This window comes from Protopterus annectens, chromosome 10.part0, assembly GCF_019279795.1.
Source record: "Protopterus annectens isolate FY-2018-M chromosome 10.part0, PAN1.0, whole genome shotgun sequence".
NCBI lineage: Eukaryota > Metazoa > Chordata > Ceratodontiformes > Protopteridae > Protopterus > Protopterus annectens.
Genome location: NC_056744.1, coordinates 1,177,830,480 through 1,177,851,721, shown reverse-complemented (window position 1 = coordinate 1,177,851,721; position 21,242 = coordinate 1,177,830,480). Strand labels below are relative to the sequence as shown.

Here is a 21,242-nt window from a genome sequence, read left to right as displayed (position 1 = left end):
AGCACTTCTTGAAACCAGATACTTTTAACCTCTGTTCCTGAAATTATAGGAACAAATGCTAAAGTTAAGTCCCTAAGAAATCTACGGCTCTAGTTCAACTCACTAACCTATAGGAACACAATATGCACATACCCCTAAGCTTAGCACACAATACAAGAGGGAAGCTGCACGGCCGTAGTCTTCCCCTTGTGCATTTAACTGGCTGGAGCTTAAGCTCCTCCAAATTAGAGATTTGCCTAGTGTAAAACTAAAGGACAGGGGTAGCCCTCTAGCTTAAATGAGCACCAGGCCCTCTAACTTAGAGCAGCTCAGGGAACACAACCACAGCAAACAGAAATACAAGTTGACTTGTATGGATAAACAAACTATAATGGGACAGGGAGAAAACTATGGCCAAGGATTATAAAACAGCAAGCAGGAAAAGAGCTCACCATTAGAGTAAGCTACACACTATCGGATAAATCTACTACTAGAAAAATTGAGAAATATTTGGATAGACTTGGCCAATGCCAAAAGGGAGAACTCAACTTGCTTCATAGCAAACAAGATCTAGGTGAGCACACCACTGCATCATGGGATACAGTGCTCAGAAATGAGCCAAGTGGAAGACTGCTTTAAAATGTGGCAGAGGATCGGTTCAAAGCCCAACCAGTAAAAATGAAGGCAAGACAGGACATCTTTGGTTGGATAGTTTCACTGCAAAGTGGCTTGAAGGTACAGATTTAAAAGTATATTCCTGTTCAAGAAAAGGGAGGGGGGATTCTAAAAGGGCAAAAAGCTTAATTTTAGCTGCTGAATTCAAGCTAGGATCCTATCACAGTATTATGCAAGAGCAAACAAACTAGCTTGCTAGCTGCTGCAAGCAAAGGGTTTCTCACCCCCACTTCCTCCAGTGCAATTAGTTTTTATAGGGATAGGTTTGGTGGAGACTAAACAAGATTGCAGTTTGGACAGGGAGTTTTAGGACAGTAGGTTGAATTGATAAGTTCCTTTGGATAGGCACACATCAGTATTCAGAATTTACTTAAATTTGGAAAGCATATGTACAAGCTAATATTCCAGTAGTAAACTGGAGCAGGTTCAGCTTTCCTTCATGTGGAAAGACCTAGGGTCCCTTCCATTTTTGGGATCAAAGATCCAAAGATGCCCATAACCCCCCCATGGATATGGTTCTGATTTTTATTTTGAAGGTGAATATGGGGTAGCCATGAGAGCACATTGTGCACCAACATCTGCAAATAATTTAACCATGTTGGGAGAAGTTACTAACTTGGAAGCTTTATGGTTTTCTGCATGACATTTGCCTTTTTGGATTGGTTCTGAAGAGTTGAACAGCACAGAATCAGGTTTACATATGAAATAACCTGAAATGAAATTACTTGGAAGATTTCAAAAGCTGGGGACAGTTCAAATAAAATATATACAGAAAGAACACAAATTCATAACTACATGGTAGTGCACATCCCCTTTACCAAAGATGAAGGGACAATTTGTATGCCTTAAGATGATTTGATACTGAAAGTTACAAAAAATGTATTTAATAAATCTTTAAAGATTGAGGCCATGAGCACAAGGTTTGCCCCTATATATTGGAAAAGGTGTTTTAAACACTGGCCTGAAAAAGAATGGAGATAAAAGCATTATGTATGGAGGCACTAAAAGGAAATCTTACAAAATAGATGGGAAAAGTTTGCCAGTATTTGATTAACTATACTAGCATATTTGAGAACCCCTTTAAATGCATTTAGAAAGGTCAGTCAATCTTGGAAGGTGGTGCAGCTAAAAGTACAGATTCTAAAAAAGCACACAAGTGACAACTGTGCTCAGTGTCCCTACATAAAAGTAGGGGAAATGACACTTAAATGTAGTAAATCTATTTAAACAAGGGGTATGCAAATTGCAGTACAAATGACAGTTTAGCTTTATGCAATCAATGCATTTTACACAGGAAAACCCATTTAAAATGCAGGTTTATGAACATATGTATGACAGAAGTGTTGTACAGAAACTTGTATTAAAGCCAGTTTTGGTTTTATGCTACAAAGTGTTACCTATAGATCCTAGTGGTGGCCCTTGGGGAAACCTCTTTAATATAGGGAACTATATTGACAATTTTAGAATCAAATGCATACCCTGGTTTGAATGAAAATGCAACTTTCAAGCCTTGTCAAAATTGAGATCTGCCAAGTTGTAATTCACAACTTATGGTGCTATTAGTTAAGTTTCAGCACAATATATTGCATTTATATATGGATTTACATATTTAGATTTGTTTATGATGTATTAACATGTTCAAACCTATGTTGTGGTTTTTAAACAGTGATGGTGACCATTTAGAAATGGTGTTCTTTATTTTTGTAGAACAGTTCATTTGATTGGCTTGTATACAAAGGATTTAACTGTTGGTATCCTCATCTGACCAAGTTATAAGACGAGAACGCAGTGAACAGTTTCTGGATTTCTCTTGTCAGTGTGCTTGTCAATAAGTTGACAGATATCCAGCTTGCCTTACCAGTGCCTTCCTTTTGGCTTTGGTAGTTAAGCCACTACCATTCGATTAAAGACAAAGCTTCCAGTGGTAGTGGCCTTGGAAATATGACAAGAGCAGATAAGGATACAGTGGTTTGGCTGTTAGCAGTGTACTACATAAAGAAACTTTGGGGTAAAGTGTTGGGCAGAGGCATTTTACTTAAGTGCTTAACATGGAATGTTTCAGTAAAAGTTTAACTTGCCAAGAATTGACCATTTACAGTGACTCTGCTTCTTGCTCCAAATGCAAGCTACTCAATTGCCACATTTATGGGCAAACAATTGTGGCCAATATGCAATGCCCTCCATGAAAGGAGAGTAAGATATAATGCATAGTGATTTTTGCAAGCTAAATTATCTAGAGGCTGGGAACCTGCATGGCCAATTCCAAGAAATCAGGGCTTACACTGTTAATGGAAAGTTAGAAGATAGCCGGCTCTAGGGTTGAGAAAAAGGCTAGGGGAGGCAAACACCCAAGATTCTAGACAAGGGGTACCAGGACCAGCAGTGCTATGCAAACTATGCCTTGCCATATTGGCAGTTTGCTTTTCTTATGTAGTGTCCAGGACATTTAGGTGGTCAGATTGTTCAAAGGTCAAAAGGTTCAGACATGGTCATTTGGATCTGTGCTTAAAATTACAGGGGGAAAGGTCAGTGGGTTGAGTTTACCCCAAAGAGTTAAGTTGGCTACAGTTGGAATACAAGTATAGGGGTATGTTAGATGGCCCATTCTTTGCAAGGTCACCCTCTTGCACAGCAAGATGAGGCAGTTTAAGACAGTCATGTCACTTGGATGCACATGGTTTGATAGAAGCAGCACACAATGGGGCATCACAGGCTGATTGAGGCAGAGCAGATGACAGTCCAATGAGGTCAGAACATGGATAGTTTGCCATTTGGAGGCTGCATCATTGGGTCCAGGGTTATTTCCAAAGACAAGTCTGAGGCAGTCTGGTTTGGGGAATCAGGCATGCAGTTGCAACTACCAGAAGTGGGAAACCTAGTCATGTGGTTGCATTTAGGGGCAATATCTGCCAGTGTCAAATAAAAACTAGTTAATTTGATAACAGGTAAAGTTCATGCATGAATGCTGGCTGCAGGCTTGGTCAGAAGTGGTACAGAGAAGGTGGAGGGGGCTAGGTTTGTTGAGGCAGTGTAACAGATTAGAGAACACTATGGCCAAGTAGTGGGCTGTGCATTCCTCACCCTAGCATTTGGGTCAGGTGGCCAGATAAACCTACAAGATGCTTGGAAGGAATATTCCTCCCTTCTGTGGTGGAAGGCAGAAAAAGCAAGGGAAGCCAAGTGGGAAGGTCTCAGGACACCAGCTGGACCTTACACAGGCCAGACAGCCCCAAAGGATTGTTGCCAAGGTACTTGGCCCAACAATGGCTCCTCAGCACCAACAATGGCTCCTCAGCAGATTGTAAGGCAGCTCAGAGGAATTATGAAAAATAAATCAGAAGGGGTGGTTATAGATGGTGCTGTTCGCTCTACAGCATTCAGGAAACTGCCATGAAATAGCCTCCCTGACATTCCTGCATGTTTATACACAACTGGCTTCCATTAGGAAAGGTCACTAGCAGTAAGTGGCAGATTGTTGTGGCCATTTAACCCACCTAATGCCTTGCACAGGATTCAGAAAGGAGTGATTCAAAAAGATCTGCAATGTACTGAACTGGTTACACAAATAACCATGACAATCAAGGATGGAAAAATGTGCTTAACTGTGGTACATTGTCAATATCCTGGTGCAGGAATTGTCATGGTAAAGTGCTGGACAAACCATGGATAATGGCTTGCTACTTTAGTAAAGGCATGTAGAGCTTACCAATCTGACAAATGTAGACTTACAGTATATGGAGTACAGAATTAGGAAAGTAAGGAGTCCAACAATAAAGTAAACTAGATTTAATAGATATTTTAGATATGTAGAATGAACACTTGGCTGCAAGAGAAGTTGGCACCACATCTTTTGGCTGTGAGAAGTTGACATGTATTTTGCCTTAAAGGTAATTTGGTCTGCATTGTGGACAAGAGCGAGTCAGCTCCAAGATCATATCTGAACCCATTAAGCTCAGGACAGACTATGCAGGTCACTAGTATGCAGATTTATGTTAGTGGTGCTGATACTAAGCAATCTGAGTTACCATCTCCCTGCACTTAATCACCAACAGAATTAAACTGCTTATAACCTTTATTGAAGTTTTACAAAAACAGTTCAAAACTAACATTTGAAAAATACAAATATATACAAAGTTTTCTCCTGGAGGGAGAGAGGGGAGGCTTGTGCCATCAGAAGTGCGTCGTCATGAAGTAATTTCAGTCATCTCTGAATCTGCCTTATCAGCCAATTTTTCCTGAAAGAGAAAAAAGTATTAATACTGCAGAACTTGAATATGCTTGGCTTCAAATGCTAAGCAGACAGTTTCAGTAGAGAGTACTATGCAAGATACACCCCCCCCAAACATACCTCCTTTCCCTCAGAAACAATTTCCTTGTTCCAGTGAAAGAAAATCAGTTCCTCTTATCCTGCAATACACTTGCATCCCCAGCCAGCTCCAAAGTTTATTCTATGGCCAAATTGGTGGCATGACAAAGCTTTTACTGACTAAAGCAAGCAAAAATCTTAATCCAAGATATCCTGAAGCCTAGTGCAATCTCAGAACTGACAGAAAAGCCACAAAATCCTGTTCAGTCTCCACTGTAACCACATGCAAGGTGCAAGCTTCCAGTCACACTTCTACTCTAGCAGATTTCACAGGTAAAGTCTCTAAAAGTATGGGCCCTGCAAAAGTAATCCAAATTGCACTGCTTTCTGGAGTGCAATAATGTGTACTCTATAGGAACATGCTAAGACTCATGAATGTCACAGGCTGTCCATTCATTGCCATTGTTGAAAATGCCAGCCTTCAAATGGCTTCACTGAAGCATCCCTCTTGAGGGAAAGTGCTTCCCAACATAGAAGTATGGAAAAAAAAGTATCCAGACTGCCCTAGTTCTGATCCAAAAACTGCCCAGTGTTTTAGCCTGTTAGCATGATTGCCAGCCTCAAGACATGGAGAACCAGATCTTTCATGGAAGCCTGCAAGTGTATGCACTGGTCCACACTAAACATTTCACTAATGTGATAAATTAAACCCCAAGAGCCCTTTGTTTAGGCTCATTTCAGCATACTTGCAGCAAAGTCTGACATTGATAAATTTGCTCGACTCCCTAGTCCAAGTTTGCTGACCTTTGAGTTTAAGCAGAGCCTCAAATGCCAGGCAAGACAGCTTGCGTTTTCAACCAGACATTGAAATTTGTATTTTGAAGTTAGTTCCAAGGAAGCTGATGAGACTAGTTTGTGAAGGAGTCAAAATTTAGTTGGCATAAGAGTTGCTAGTTGCTGGTACTGGCAGGGCTATTCCTGGAAATCAAGGCAGTATATACAAGGCCTGGAGGATTAGACCAATCCTTTACAGCATTAGATTGTTGTGGTATGGTCAAGTGAGCAATTGACCAGGTGGCCAGATGAGCAGTACTAGATTTTACTGCTAAGCAGCCTAGTGCACAAAGGAATAGGACCGCCAGGTGTTGCAGGCAGCAGTGTACAACTACCTTTTACAGCTCCAAGGACTGAGCTTGTACGTTATGTAAATCTCAGCTTAGACTGGCTTGTGGGGCAAAACTTCTGGAAGTGACAAATTAGCTTCAAATCCAAGGAGTGACAGGTGAACTCTGGGAATGCCAATGACCCTGAACATGTGCCCAAGTGGCACTTCCTTAAAAGGGAATGGCAGCTGATAATTAAATCTAGAAGTTTCTACAAATTGAAAGACAATCTTAAGACTTGACCCAATTGTGCTTACTACCTTACATGGTAGTATGTCCATCCAGGGTCACCATCATTCAAGGGCAATGGAGCAGGTTGCAGCAGGCAAGGCCCCTTGCTAACAGCTGCAGCCCATTCAGGAAAGAATTCTGGAAGTTTCTGCAGCAGATCTGTTTGGAATAGTTCCTAGAATTTAGTAGTGAACTGCAGAACTGCATCAAATAGCAGTAACCAGTAATTATAGGTTCATACTAAGCTATCTGCCCTAGGGCATTTATAAGCCTAGCCAAAGTGTGCGTGGCTTTCACCACCCCTTAGGATGAGAATACTATACCCATTAGTTTGCTGTGCCTCTGTCCAGCAGTGACAGATGATTTCTGGGGTAAACCTACGATCTCCCACTAGTCAAGATTTCTCTTGAACAGAGTCAGTGAGGGGCTCTGCCTCACATGGACTGGGATTCTGTTAGTGTAGGGAGTCTGGGTGATGAATCTGTCCCTCAACATGGATACAAATAGGACGTGCTGGAGGGAGATTCAAGTCTCTTGCGGCTCTGGTGGATTTGGATTTTGAGGTGGAGCATGTCCATTAATTCTGGGTTGGACATGGCCTTGTATGTCAGGCACATCACCTCTGAGCAGACTGTATGCGACTGAATAGAGCTGGAGTTTTCAGTCGGGCAGCGTATGACATGTTTGAGCCCCTTTATCCTTTTGGGGAGGAACTTTTGGGGGTCTTTCCAACTGCTGCAGGTGTCGGGTAAGGTACATTCCGAATGGGGCATTGTACTCAATCATTGGTCTGATAAGTGAAGAGTACAGGGGTACAATGACCTCTCCTGATCTGGATGTGAATCCCTTCAGGTGGGCAATTTAGGTCTTCCTAACCACTTTGGCAATGTGAGTCAAAAGAGATGTTACTGTCAACTTGGGTCCCCAGGTCCCTGATAACTTCTTCCATGTTTAATGGAACACCACCTATGTGGTAATTTGGGGTTACCTTGTTTTTCCCAAAGGGTATGACTATACATTTTTTGGCATTTAGCTTAAGGCCATGGCTTTGGCACCAGTTATCCATTTCTATGAGACCTCTCTGGAGGATGTCTGTCTGATGGAGTGTCAATTATGGTGCCCAGTTTGCAGTCATCTGCAAATTGTCAGCCACAATCCCCTTGTTTGCCTGCACTTCAGAATAAATACCGAACAAAAGGGGGCCCAGGACTGAGCCCTGTGGGACACTGCTCGTGACCGGCTTGGAGTCAGACATGGCACCAGCAACTCTAACCCTGTGGGTTAGGTCCGTGAGCCAGTTTGCAACCCATCTTGTGACATGGGTTTACATCTAAGCTGGTGAGCTTTTCTATGATGCCCGAGTGGGGTACTGTGTCGAATGCTTTTGCTAGGTCAAGGTAGGCTGTGAGAACTGCCTTACCCTCAATGGCCTTAGTGACTTTGAAAAAAAGTCGACCAAGTTAGAGGCAGGATCTGCCCTTGACAAAGCCAAATTTGGTAGGATCCAGTCTGTAGGTCCCCAATGTCTTTACTTATGAGTTCCATTATGATCCTCTCCATAGCTTTGCAGACTAGGCCTGTCAAGCTTATGGGGCGGTAATTTCCAGGGTCCGTAGAAGCACAGCCTTTGGAGTGGGACCACAGTTGCCGTACGCCATTTTTTGGGTACGTATCCTGTAGTAAGGCTAAGATTAAACAGCAGCCTTGTGTGGGTTTAGTTCCTCATTGAGTTAGTGTAGCACACAGCCGGGGACACAGTCCAGTCCCATTGATGCTGTTTTTTGCTTTAGAGAGAGCAGCTCTCACCTGGGCATCCGAGATGTTTGGGAGGCTAGACTCTGTTGGGATAGACATTTCTCCTTTGGGGAGAAATTTGCACTGAACCAGTCTGCCAGTATGTTGGCAATGTCTGTGGGTTCAGTGATTTTTGTATCATTTTGGACTAATTCTGAGCATATCTGGGAGTTTCCACCCAGGTTTCTAACATAACTAAAGGCCTTATGATAGCCTTGTGTCTTTAGTGATTCTCTTTAGTGATTCTCTCAAAGTTGGCCTTGGATGATTTTATGAGTGATTGTAGTTTTTTTGCTAGTATTGATCAGAGATTCCTTCCCTTTTAGGGATTTTGCTCTGTCATGTAGTAGCTTTCTCCTCTTGTAGAGTTTATGGCTGGGGTCCACCAGACTGGGCACCTGCCTTTGGTGGAAAGGGTCTTGATTTTATTAGGGATTGCTTGATCCCTACATTCCTGGAGGTGCTCGAAGGCATTTGTAAGGGTTTCAGCAGCATGGGTTGTGGTTTCCACTGGCTCGGGGGCCTTGAAGGATACCACTCCAGTCTTAAGTGTAAAGTTTGCTTTTGAGAAGTTCTTCACTGTGGTCTTTTGCTGGGGTTGGGGGCAGGATGTGCATCTCCAGTGAGATTAATTTATGGTCTGATCTCACCAATGAGGGATATACTTCCAGTGTGGAGCATTTTGTCCCCATGTTCGTGATTATCAGGTCTAGTATATTTTCTCCTCGTGGGAATGGTTAATAGTTGTTCCATAGCATTTGAGTTTATGAACTCCAGGAACCTTTGGGCTAGGGTGTTGGGGCTTGAGTAATGTTCCCAGTCTATGTTTGGGTAGTTGAAGTCACCCAATATGATGGTGTTTGGAGAGACATTCATACTCTCCAGTGTCTTCAGGAAGGCTGTGTGGGTTTCCTGAGTTTGAGAGGGTGGCCTGTAGCATGCTACAAACTGTAGGGCAGTTTTACCCATGGTTAATTGCACCTGGATTGTCTCTATGCTTCGTGCGTTGCCACTAACCTGGAGGTGTGGGTATCCTTTATGAATATGGATACTCCCCCTCCTTTTGTGGTTCGGTCTGGATTTTGGGGCCGGAATGAATGATACAAGGTATAACCCGATAGTGCTGGGGTTTGCTCTCAGGAGCCTTGAACCAGGTTTCAGTCACAGCACAGACATCGATGTTCTCTATACTGAGGAGGGTGTGCATCTTGAGGTTTAGACTTCTGGCATTGAGCAGTATTACCCTAGATTTTTCCATTTGTTTTCTAGGGCGGTAGGTTTATCATTTGAGCCTTGCCTAAAAGGCACTATGGGGGTGGCAACAGCCTTTGCCAATATCTGGAAGCCCAGGGGTGACAGGTGCAAGCCATCCCTTGCGAAGCAGTGTGGCTTGTCAAGCATGTCATCCCAGTCAGACATTGGATCCCCTTAGAATGACACCAGTAATTAAGCCAATTATTAAAGCTGATCATTTTGTCTGTATTGTGGCATCATTCTTGGTGAGGGTAGGATACTGCTCAGGGTCATACTGGCCTGGGCTACATAATCTGAGCTCCTCTGTCTCTTTTCATGTAGTCCAGGGAGGTACGCCTCAGGTCGTTCACACCGGCATGGACAATGACTTGAGTCATACTTGTACTTGCTGTGGAGTGACCCGAGTGCTTGTGTTATGTGGTGGATTCTAGCGCCCGACAGGCAGCTTACTGTGATCTTTTCCTTGTTCAGTCTGGTGGGATGTCAGTGTGTCTATGGAGTCACCTATAACAAGCGTCTGGCATTGTTTGGCCTTAAGGGCTGTGACTTTAGCACACTGACTTTGAGAGCTATGTGTTGCATGTCTTATGTCTTGGTGGCAGTTGCTTGGGTGTCTGCTTTGGAGGCCTCTGTAGTTTTGGTAGAGTTTTGATCAGTGCCTCTAGTATGTCTGTGTTTATGCGTTTGTTTTGCAGTTGATAGTTATGTGAAACTGGGTTTGGTGTTGTGCGTGGTTTCCTTCTCCTGTCTGGTCTTGCCAGTCCTGAGTTGAGCTCAGCCTCCAGTTTGGCTATATAGTTGCATCTCTCACATGTATTTGTGTTTTGTGGGAGAAGGAGTGGGTTGCCAGTGTACATGAGGCAATTGTAACATTGCCTCAAGATGCCCAGATTCACCAGCTGAACAGGAGAGGATGCTAGCAACTGACCCTTCGACATGCTAGAAAAAGTGAAAAAGTTTGCTGTGTAACCGAGTCAGAAGGGACCTATAGGAAATTGGTACTCAGGGGATTCTAGGCTAATGTAGTACTTTTAGTATACAAGTACTTTACCTATATAAAAATGCTTTAGGAGCAAGTGCTGAGCTTTGAGATAGAGAATAGACTGTTTAGATTGCAAGTAGACTGTTTAGATTGCAAGTAGAGAAGTTCTAAATTGAAGAGCAGACTTTATGGAGCCAGAAATAGTTTAACCGGCACTGCCCGATGGTGCTCTATGGGCAACTCAGTGCCAAATCACACAAAAGTGCGCTAAAGCGGGCTTTATAGCAGGGGGTTGAAAAGAGCTAGGAATTGACCCAAAATGGCCAATAGACTACAAGTTTCTGGCTGGAACCACTGCTCTAGGGACAAATAGGCTGCTCAGTGCTCCCCACTCCCACTGGTGAACAAAGCTTCCCTTTATCCAAAGCTTCCCTTTATCCAAATAAGGATATGGAATAGCACAGGAACTAAGCCAAAGCCCAGAGATCAGCAAACTCTGGGACTGGACTATTCTAGTTCAGTAAGGCGGGAAAACAAGATTTTATTTTTGCAGAGGAAAAACAGTAAATGCTTTTAAATGGCTAGTGCACTTGTTAGCCTACAGGTAAAATTAAGCAAATAACTTTTAAAGGTGCAACACAGTTAAACAAAAACAGTTTAAATAGAATGCAGAGCTGTATAAACAGGCGAAAATGCAGTAGCCAAGCAGTAAATCAAAAAGCCAGAAAAAAAAAATACTTAAATCAGGAAAAGTCACTCTTTTGCACTCTGCTGCTTGTAGAACTCTGCAGGACACCACAAGGAGCAGTGCAGAGTTGAATACAAGGAAAAAAGCGTGCTAAAGCGGCTTTATTACAGGGGGCTGAAAAGAGCTAGGAATGGACCCAAAATGGCCAATAGATTAAAAGTTTCTGGCTGGAACCACTGCTCTAGGGACAAATAGGCTGCTCAGTACTCCCCACTCCCACTGGTGAACAAAGTCTTTGGAACTTGCAACTGGGTGTAGGCCACGAGTAAAGCCAAAAGGCCTTTTAAAGCAGTTTCCCACAGAAGCATGCCTTGCTGGCCTTCCCTACCACGAGACTTTGCCAGTCTGCTCATCTCCTGGCAGTCAGCTCATCTCCTGGCAGTCAATTGCAGTGGTCAGGAGGTTATTGCCCTTTGATAATTCACTTCTGTCCACTTCCAAAAATTCACTAAATGGAATGGCAAATGCAGTGTGAACAAAATGCTCAATTCTTAGGTTCAAAAATGCATTCCCTGTAGCTTAAGCTAAACATTTGAAGATGCAAGTACAATAACCCTGCCAGGAGCCTTACTGTGGCCCTAGAAACTGGAAAAATCTCACTTTGGAAACGAGTGCAACCAGTGACTCACTGGTGTATGGAAGCATACCCACAAAAGATCCAGCTTAGATCCAGCTTAGTATGCCCATCAGAAGTGGCATTACTGACAAGTCTATTCAAGCACTGCCTCCACTGCTCATTCTGCAAGCAGTTAACAGAACCAGTAAGAGCCACAATTAAGATTCTACTCTTGCAGTTCCACAGTTGTCCCTTGCAAATATGGGGAAAACAGCAGATACTTATCCAATGTGCAAGTATGGTAAAGGCTCTGCCATACTGAATCCAGAGGCAGCCATGCTCACTTCCAAGTAAACAAAGTGCTTTGCTTCCTGACCTAAGAAAATGAATAGTGTCCAGATTTCACCCATCTACTTCAAATTGAACGTGGCAAACAGCACCAATGCCTAGTTCTGCTATTTTTCCAAACCCAAAGAGAGTCAGCCCTTTGTACTTTCCAATAATGCTAATTTGCAGGGGCAAGAGCCCAGAAGTGAAATTACTACATCCTGAACAGGCTAAGGGGGTGCCTCTGCAGTCTCTCAAGGGACCATTCAGGGCAAGTTTGTCCACATGGGGTGAAGGTACCAAACATACTAGTTTTGCTAGGCCACCACTTAAACTGCAGGCAACAGATTAGGTTCAGGCATCCTAAAAAAGAAAGGACCCTGCACAAAACAAAGGGACTGTACCACTTAGCTAGTGGTAAGCACATTGAGACTGGAGAGACTGCAATTTCTGGTGAGGAACTGGTACAAGAAATTGTCACTATAGCCATGGCTCATTAGATGGTCCCTCTAGTGCCAAGGAACTAAGCATTTCGATGACTGCTTATGCCAATAACTTTCAGCCTTTCCAATACATGCCAAGAGCTTAAAAGGAAGCTCAACTTGTCAAATACTGGTGCAAGAATGCAAATGCTGTCTTGGCACAAGTTTGACCATTCCTTGCACATTTCCAAGAATTAGGAAGACTAATTCAGACTGCAGTTAGGCATACTTTAAATGCTACTGACACTCAAGCAGCAAGCAGAGTTCCACAATGGGGACTAAAACTAGTTATTGCCGCACGAGTAAACTACTGGCAAAGTACAGTGTACACTTACTTGGCCTTACACTGGCCTTAAGCTAAATGCCAAAAAATGTATAGTCATACCCTTTGGGAAAAACAAGGTAGCCCCCAATTACCACATAGGTGGTAATCTATTAAACACGGTGGTAATCCATTAAACATGGTAGTTATCAGGCACCTGGGGACCCAAGTTGACAGTAACCTCTCTTGACACTCACATTGCCAAAGTGGTTAGGAAGACCTTCTACATTGCCCACCTGATCATGGGGATTCACATCCAGATCAGGAGAAGTCATTGTACCCCTGTACTTTATCAGACCAATGATTGAGTACAACACCCCATTTGGAATGTACCTTACCCGAAGCCTGCAGCAGTTGGAAATACCCCAAAAGTTCCTCACCAAAAGGATAAAGGGGCTCAAACATGTCATACGCTGCCTGACTGAAGAAACTCCAGCTCTATTCAGTCGCATAGTCTGCTCAGAGGTGATCTGTGCCCGACATACAAGGCCATGTCCAACCCAGAATTAATTGACATGCTCCACCTCAAAAATAGGTAGGCTATGAACTTACCATAAACCTTGACAGTTTAAAGCCCTAATAAAGTAGCAGTAGTGTACACTTTTGCCCCATCTTTCTAAAGATCCAGAATCCATCTCAGCGGGAATGGGGTTTTTAGCAGAAGTGGCCTTGTTAGGACCCTGAGAAATTGTTTCAGGGTCAATAGGGTTCTTGTATAAAAACTGGTGGGAATCAGGAACCCTGTGATCTGTCAGGCTTAACAGGAGCTGGAGGAAGAGTCAGGGGTTAAGTTAGCCTCCAAAAAATCATCCACAATATCCAAAATAGGAGGAATAGCCAGGGGTCTATGTTGGGGAAGAAAATCCCTCAAGTCTTTTCTTAGATTCTGAATACTCCTTCAGAGTGGAAAATGTTCCCTCATTTCATGCAAAGTTTCCCCAAGAGAAGTCCTCAAGGGGAGAAGCTGAATGGATTCCTCAGCATCAGAATCGTCATGAGGGAAAGAATATTCTTTGTCAGAAGAAACTTACCAGAAGCCTGATCAGAGGAGTCAGTAAACTTCCTGCCTAGGCCTTTTATCTGGAGGGGGATGAGAACCCCTAATCATAGCAAGTCCTCCACCATCTTAACTGTTTGTGACTTTGGAGCCAGATCAGAAGAGGCCTGTGTTGCAGTCTGATTTGGGAGTCTTTGCCTTTATTGGAAGTTGAGTAGGCCTGAAAACCCCTTTGGAAGCTGGTACCTGCGCAGCAGCTCTGGACCCATCCGAAGGAGCATTGTCCGAAGGTCCTGCAACAGAAATATTCAAAGGCCTAGTTGGCTACTAGGAGTCAGTTTTGGCCATCTGTTCCGAAATGGCCAACAACAGGGGCTGCAAAAGCGCCTCACTGACAGCTGAACCTGAAGCTGGCTCTGCATGAATGATAGTCTGATTTGGACCTCAGAGGCCTGTCTTTGTCCTTGTCGTTTGTGAACTCCGGTAGCTTTAGACATTTTGCAATTAAAACACCTACCGAAGTAATGAAATGCAAAATTGTACCTTTAATTGTATGTTTATTGAATCTAGCACAAAAAGCCTGACAACTAGCTACGTTGTGGTCAGGGCCTAAGCAAGGAATACAGTAAGAATGAAAATCCATGAGGTATTTGCTTCCCACATGAAATACAATTATTAACTTTGACATCAGACTGGAGCAAGAAAAAAAAGTTTCCCCAATGGGGTACTTAGTAGAAGAAAGTCTTAGAACTGACGTTTGTTCAGAAAAAGTTGTCAGGAGTCAGATTGGCACTTGCCAACTGCTATCACCACACTGCAAGAAAGACTGGAGAACATGGTGTCAGCTTTGTACTCCTGGTGCTGTGACATCAGGGAGCATGGCTGAACAGCTGACGCTGGACCCAGACTTTGGGATTCTGGCTGACAGAGGACTGCCTGCCGGCAGGGGAGAACCCTACAGTCATGACGGCCAGTGAAACACGATGAACATCTAGCTTCAGTTGCTAGTGTAATTACCTACTTCAGAGATCAGTATGTCCAAAACTGGCTAGACAAATTCCATTTAGTATGTTGAGGACCCCACAAGATGGGATACAGTTCTGTGGAATGGCTATCCCCTTAGGCTTTCCTTCCCTCCCAAAAAGGAGTGGCTGCATTGCAGGTAGCTTTGTTAGTGAAATACTATCCACAGCCCAAGGTTTTAACATTAAAGTTTAGGTTACCCCATCTGGACTGGGTACAGTCCTTTGGTTGTGCTGGCAGAAAAATCACAAGTAATACATGGTGTCAACTAGTATCACCAACCTTCAGCTCAGTTTTATGCTTCAATCGCTGGAAGTAAAGCTGTAATTAAAGTTAATGCATGTAACTCCGTTACAAGCTAGGGGCATATTTGACTGCTACACGACTTACTGATCAGTGATTCACCTCATCCACAATTCTGTTATGGCTTGTCACCAACTCACAAGACAAGGTAGACCCAAGTGCTGAGGTAGCCAAGTTCTATTTGTAGTGGATAAGTTCGGCTCCAGTGCCAGTATGGGGAATGAGTAAAATGCTGAGGGGGATCAGAATAGTAAGTGAAGACTGCCTGTGAAAGGACTGAGCCCAGTTTTGTAACAAGGCTAGCAGTGTCAGAAATTAAGCAATTTTACACTAGATTACCTTCTCAAGGGTCCAAATTCCTGCATTAACTGGTATTCATGGTAAAGCGCAACAGCAAATTTTAGGATTCACAGCCATATAAAGCAGAGTAAAGAGGGAGGGAACACTGCTGCAGATGCTTACTAGTCATGCATTACCAACTACTTGCATAGGCATCCTGGAAATGCATCTCAACTACATTGGTAGGTGAAGTAAAGTTAACCTGGTCTTCCATGCAAATTGTCCAATAAGTGAAACTGCTAAGAAAGCATTTGCACTGACCTCAGAGGGATAAGCCAGTTTCATGCCACTGTCAAGCTAAAGTCACAAAAATTACATGCCATTAACTTTCTGGACACAGGCAAAGGCTCAGGAGCTATGTAAAGCTGAAATGGACAGTTTACTCCCAAATACTGCAAATTCAGTGGGGGATATGAAAACTGCCAGCAAACTATACTAGCATGATGACCTAGGCAAATCAGCAGCATACTCTTCTAAACTAGAAAGGCAGTCTAAACATGTCTAGTTCAACTAAGCATCTACAGCATGGGTAGAAACCAAATAAGGGTCTGAATCTGCAAGACTGCAGGCAGTGTGGATAGAAGTCTTCACTCATCTACAGCTTGCTCGAGGACTACTTTAGATACAATGGCTCCAAGTTTGAGAAATTACCCATAGGATACCAGGAGGTGCTGTTAACTAAACTGGCCCAATTTAAAGTAATGAAGGTACAAATCAGAATACTGGGACAGAAGGTTCAATAAGGGACTTTAAGTGGGCCATTTGCAGCAAGTCACTTGCTAGTAGAGATCTCCAAGGCTATAAGCAGAGAGTTGGTTGCATAAGCTTTTGAATCATGGACCTCAGTTTAGCTATCAAGTAAAGATGTTCTGAAAATTTACTGTTGCTATGGCGAGACTAGATGGAACTATCGATTGCTTAAAGAATGGCAGACCTGCTCCACCTTTAACCAGAATGTTTGACCTCTGTACTGGGAAAGTTCAGCTGTGCTAGGACAGACCAACAAGCTGTTCAGGACATTATGCACAATTACAGGCACCAAACTTAAGGCAAGGGAATTCAAAAAGGCACAGGATTACCAAGCCCCCATGGAGAAGAGGGACAACCTGCGACAGCACTCTTGTACTGGAAGTAGGACAGGCAGGGGAGGGTGATCAGGATTGCTACAATGCAACAGCAAGTAGTTCGAGGAGCACTACCACAAGAACTTTCAAGAAGCTGTTGTGGTGAGGCTGTATTATGATATACCAATAGGATACTGCAACATACTTTCCCTACAGTAAGGCAGAGCACATGGGAGGCCAAGGTAGGTTCAGCAGACCCTGCGAAGTAGGACTGTAGAAGCCAGTGTTCAGCTGCAGGGAGCTTGCCTCCCAACAGGCATAGTAGAATACCCCATAGCACAGGTGAGCCACAAACACCAGTTACATATGGATAATCATTTTATTAGTGTTCCTTGTTCACAGCATATACATGCTGGGAACTAGAAGTCCAGTCTGAGTGCATCACTAACCCACTTACTGCACAATAGTGGGTGTTGGGGTAAACCACCAGAGCCCACTAAAAACACATGCAGAAGCTCCCCTTGTCTAGGGGAGAATGTTCTCCCATGTCCTTTGGAAGGTCAGGTAAAGGTACATAGTCAAATGAAATGGTTGGCATTGAGATGTTTAGCAGAAAGTTAAACACTCAGGTTAACTTGATAAAATAGGATTCCAATAGTGTACTCTAGCAGTGGACGTTAAACACTTTGGAAAATCAGTTGTGAAAACTACAGCTGAACACAGCAGTCTTGAGATTAAGGCTCACTACTGCCATTGCTAGTTTATCTGACAGTTTTGTATAATTTGTATAGATTCTGTACTCAATGCTAGACAGCTATTCCCTCAAACACACAACTGGAAAGCCCATGAACAGATTACCACTTCCCTCAGATCTTGCAGACTGCTAGTGTTCTGGTTCAAAGGGCTAACAGTTAGCCTTTCCAGACCTCCAATATCTTATATGTTACTGCCCAGAGAGCTTACTTTAAAGCTTGGATAGGGAAGCAGAGCACGCCTGGGAAGCTAAGTCATACAGGCAGTGAACCACTAGAATCTTAGTCTGTGAAAGCAGGCTTTTGTAAGATTCTTCAGGCAGTTCTAAAAGTTTACCACGTAACCATGGATAATGGCCAGATCAGGCACATGGAGAAATTAATTCAGCTCTGCTGGCTCACCACCTTGGGGTGAGCAATGTACACATGCCCATGTTCCTGCGGCTGAATTCCTGGGACAGACCACAGGAGAACTGTGTAGGAGGGGTTGTGGAACCAAGTGAAGTACTCAGACATGTCATTTGAACCAAACTTCTAGGCCACTACCACCCTCTCTATCCCTGTATTTTAAGTACAGCTCACCTCCTGGAACACTGGCTGCAAGAGTGGAATGAAATCTCAACCTGGCAGTGAATTCAAAGGGATCAAAATGTTACTACAGCTCAGTAGGTAGAACTAGTTCACCACCCATGAGAAAACTGGGTGAGTACATTCAATTTCTTGCACCTGTGACTGCTTGTCCATACCACCCACATCCAGCTTTAAAGCATATCAGTTAAAATTTGCCTCAAATGCCTGGGAAGGGGGACAAACTGCTGTGCCTCAAGTCACTGGAGTGATCTAGTGTGAATGTTCCATTTACCATCTACAAGAGCTCTTTAAGAGGGCCAGAGAGGTGCTCTGCATGGGAAGTCTATTCCATAGTATGGGCAGTCTCTGGGTTATGAGCCTGTTCCTCCAGCACACTGTTTGTGGTAATGAGGCAGAGGTCAATGTGGTGCAGGATTGGTATTAGACTTCCAAATGAGATGGGATGCAAACAGATCTGGGGACATCCCCAAACTGCAGTAATCCTGTTGAATAAGTTGGTGTCCAGCATCCATTCGTGAGGATCTGAAATGTTTCTGCTCAAGCTGTCTGCCAAGAGATTGTTCCCCTGGAATGAATTGAGCCTGGAGATGTAGATTCAAATTTAGAGCAGTGTTCCATAAAGCCATAGCTAGTCTGCAAAGGGGGTACGAATGAGAACCCCTTGCTTGTTGATGTACCACATGACCGTGGTGTTGTCTGTGCGAATTAGCAGAGGCCCTGGTTGCAAAAGGTTCTTGAAGGCTAGAAGAGCATTTTGAACTGCCAACATTTCCTTCAGATTGATGTGCCAGTGAAGATGGTACTTTGTCCAGGTTCCCTGCTGGCAATTGTCTAGAAAGTGTGCTCCCCAAGCATAATCAGAGGCGTCCGTGGTTAGGATTTGAGTAGGTTGAGGTAGACGAAAAGGCTTTCCTTAGTTTAAAGCACATGCCCTGGACCACCAGAGGAACTCCCTCTGGAGGCAGGGGATCAGAGGAGTCAGAATATCCAGATCGTGGTAATGCTGTGACCATACACTTTTCAGATACCATTGAAGCTCTCATATGAAGCCTTGCATTTGGAATCAACAGAATGCAGGAAGCCATGTAGCCCAGAGTCTGCAGGAATTTCCTTGCAGTGAGCTGAGAGTTGCCAAGGTGTTGAAAAAAGGAGCCAGCTGTGTTTTTCTGGAGTGAGGAAGGCCCTTTGTAAGGTTGTACTTGAGGGCTCCCAAGAATACCATTTGTTGAGAAGGGATCAAATGTGATTTTTGTGTTCACTGAGAATTCCAGTAGGAGGAGAAGACATTGAACAAAGTTCAGATGTTGAAGTAGAAGATCTTTGCTGTCTGCCTGAATAAACCAAAGGGCAGTACAGAGAATTGAAAGTGCCCCGAACCTGCCTTGAACCTGAGGAATTTCCTGTGTTCCTGCCTGATGGGAATGTGCAAGTAGGCTTCCTTTAAGTCCAATGTCACCATCCAGGCGTCCTGAGAGAGCATTGGAATTAGTTGCTGCAGAGTAAGCATCTTGAACTTTGGAATTTCCAAAAAGGTGTTAACAGAAAGGTCCAGAATAGGTCTCCATGAGTTCTTGGAACCAGAAACAGCCTTGAATAAAAACCTTTCCCCCATCTCCGAGAGTGGAACAGGCTCTATGGCTCTCATGGCCAGAAGAGCATCCACTTGATTTAAGGCCTCTGACCATTGATGTTTTGGCAGATCTGGCCAACAGTGAACCCTTGGCAAAGTTGAACCCTTGGCAAAGTATGAAAGTGGAATTTGTAACCTTTTAAAATCATGTCCAATACCCATCTGTCCTGGGTAATGAGTCCAATTTCTGTAAAAGAGACAGTTTTCCTCTGAGGGGCATCCAGGTGAAGAGGTCCTGTAGCCCAACCGAGAGTCATAGAGTCTGCTTTCTTTGAGATTGGGATCTTCTCCCCTTCTAGGTGAAGCAGTCCATTGTCTAGATCTGTAAGAGGCCTGACCTTGACCACGACCTCTGGAGCGTCTATCTTCCCCTTTGAGGCCTGTCAAACATGGGAAAGGACCAATTTTTAGAAGGGCAATTTCTGGAAAATCTAGGAGGCTGAACTTGAACAGTCTGCATAGATTTTGCCTTTTCTTCCATCTTTTTAATAACTTCCTCAGCCTTAGATCCAAAAAGATAATGTTGAACAGGGGCATCTAATAACTTAGCCTTAACCTGTTCAGGTAAACTTTGCTCACGAAGCCAGGCATGCCTCCTGATAACAGTACCAGAAGCTGCAGCCCTGCAAGAAGCATCAAAACCACAATGTAAACTGTTTGTTCACTTGTTCAGTAGCATGCAAGTGATCCTAAAGTTCCTTATCCTCTGCACATGCAGGAAGGGAAGCAAGCTTGCTTTAACAGACAAGAAATTGCTGATACTTAAACATATGAAACTGGCAATTTAAAGCCCTTACAGACAGGGTAGCAGAAGTATACCTTTTTTCCCCAAAGCACGAGAATCCTTCTCAGAGGGAATAGGATTTTAAGTAGCAACCTTAGCAGCCTTAGAGCCCTGAGAAAGTTTCAGGATCCGCAGAAGGGTTATTAAATAATAAATGAGAGTCAGGAACCCTATAAAATATTTGTTTCCCACATGTTATACAATTAACTTTTTCTGACATCGGAGGAACAAGAAAGAGGTTCCCCAACGGGGTACTTAGCTTTGAGAAGAGATGGCGTTGGCAAGAAAGACTGAAGAGATGGCGTTGGCAAGAAAGACTGAAGAGATGGCGTTGGCAAGAAAGACTGAAGAGATGGCGTTGGCAAGAAAGACTGGCAAGAAAGACTGGAGAGATGGCGCTGGCAAGAAAGACTGGAGGGCAAGAAAGACTGGAGAAGAGATGGCGTTGGCAAGAAAGACTGGAGAAGAGATGCCGTTGGCAAGAAAGACTGGAGAAGAGATGGCGTTGGCAAGAAAGACTGGAGAAGAGATGGCGTTGGCAAGAAAGACTGGAGAAGAGATGGCGTTGGCAAGAAAGACTGGAGAAGAGATGGCGTTGGCAAGAAAGACTGGAGAAGAGATGGCGTTGGCAAGAAAGACTGGAGAAGATGGCGTTGGCAAGAAAGACTGGAGAAGATGGCGTTGGCCAAGGGCCAAGTACCAGAGCGTACTGACGTCAGGGTACTAGCTTGTACAGCTGACGCCGGACCCAGACTTTGGGATTCTGGCCGACCTCGGGCTGCCTGCTGGCAGGAGCACCCTATAGTTATGACTGCAACAGTGAAACACTAAGAACATCTTGAGCTTGCTTGCTTAGCATGTTCTTGGGCAAGAGGACTGCTGTAGTGGCATAATTTGTACAGGGCATTACAAGCACAAGTCAGCTTGCAGAATGCTTCTG

The 21,242-nt window shown here is 43.8% G+C and overlaps 1 protein-coding gene across 7 annotated transcripts in view; it reads right to left on the bottom strand.

Moving 5' to 3' along the window:
* Window positions 1–4,708: 4,708 nt before the first annotated feature.
* The window catches only part of LOC122813547 (nuclear autoantigenic sperm protein), a 69,381-nt gene continuing 52,847 nt past the window's right edge, over window positions 4,709–21,242 (bottom strand). For all 7 annotated transcript variants that reach the window (XM_044085926.1, XM_044085928.1, XM_044085927.1 and 4 more), the window contains one exon: window positions 4,709–4,889. In XM_044085926.1, the coding sequence (XP_043941861.1) occupies window positions 4,839–4,889 (51 nt within the window). In that variant the 3' untranslated portion in view covers window positions 4,709–4,838. The remainder of the gene's footprint in view (window positions 4,890–21,242) is intronic.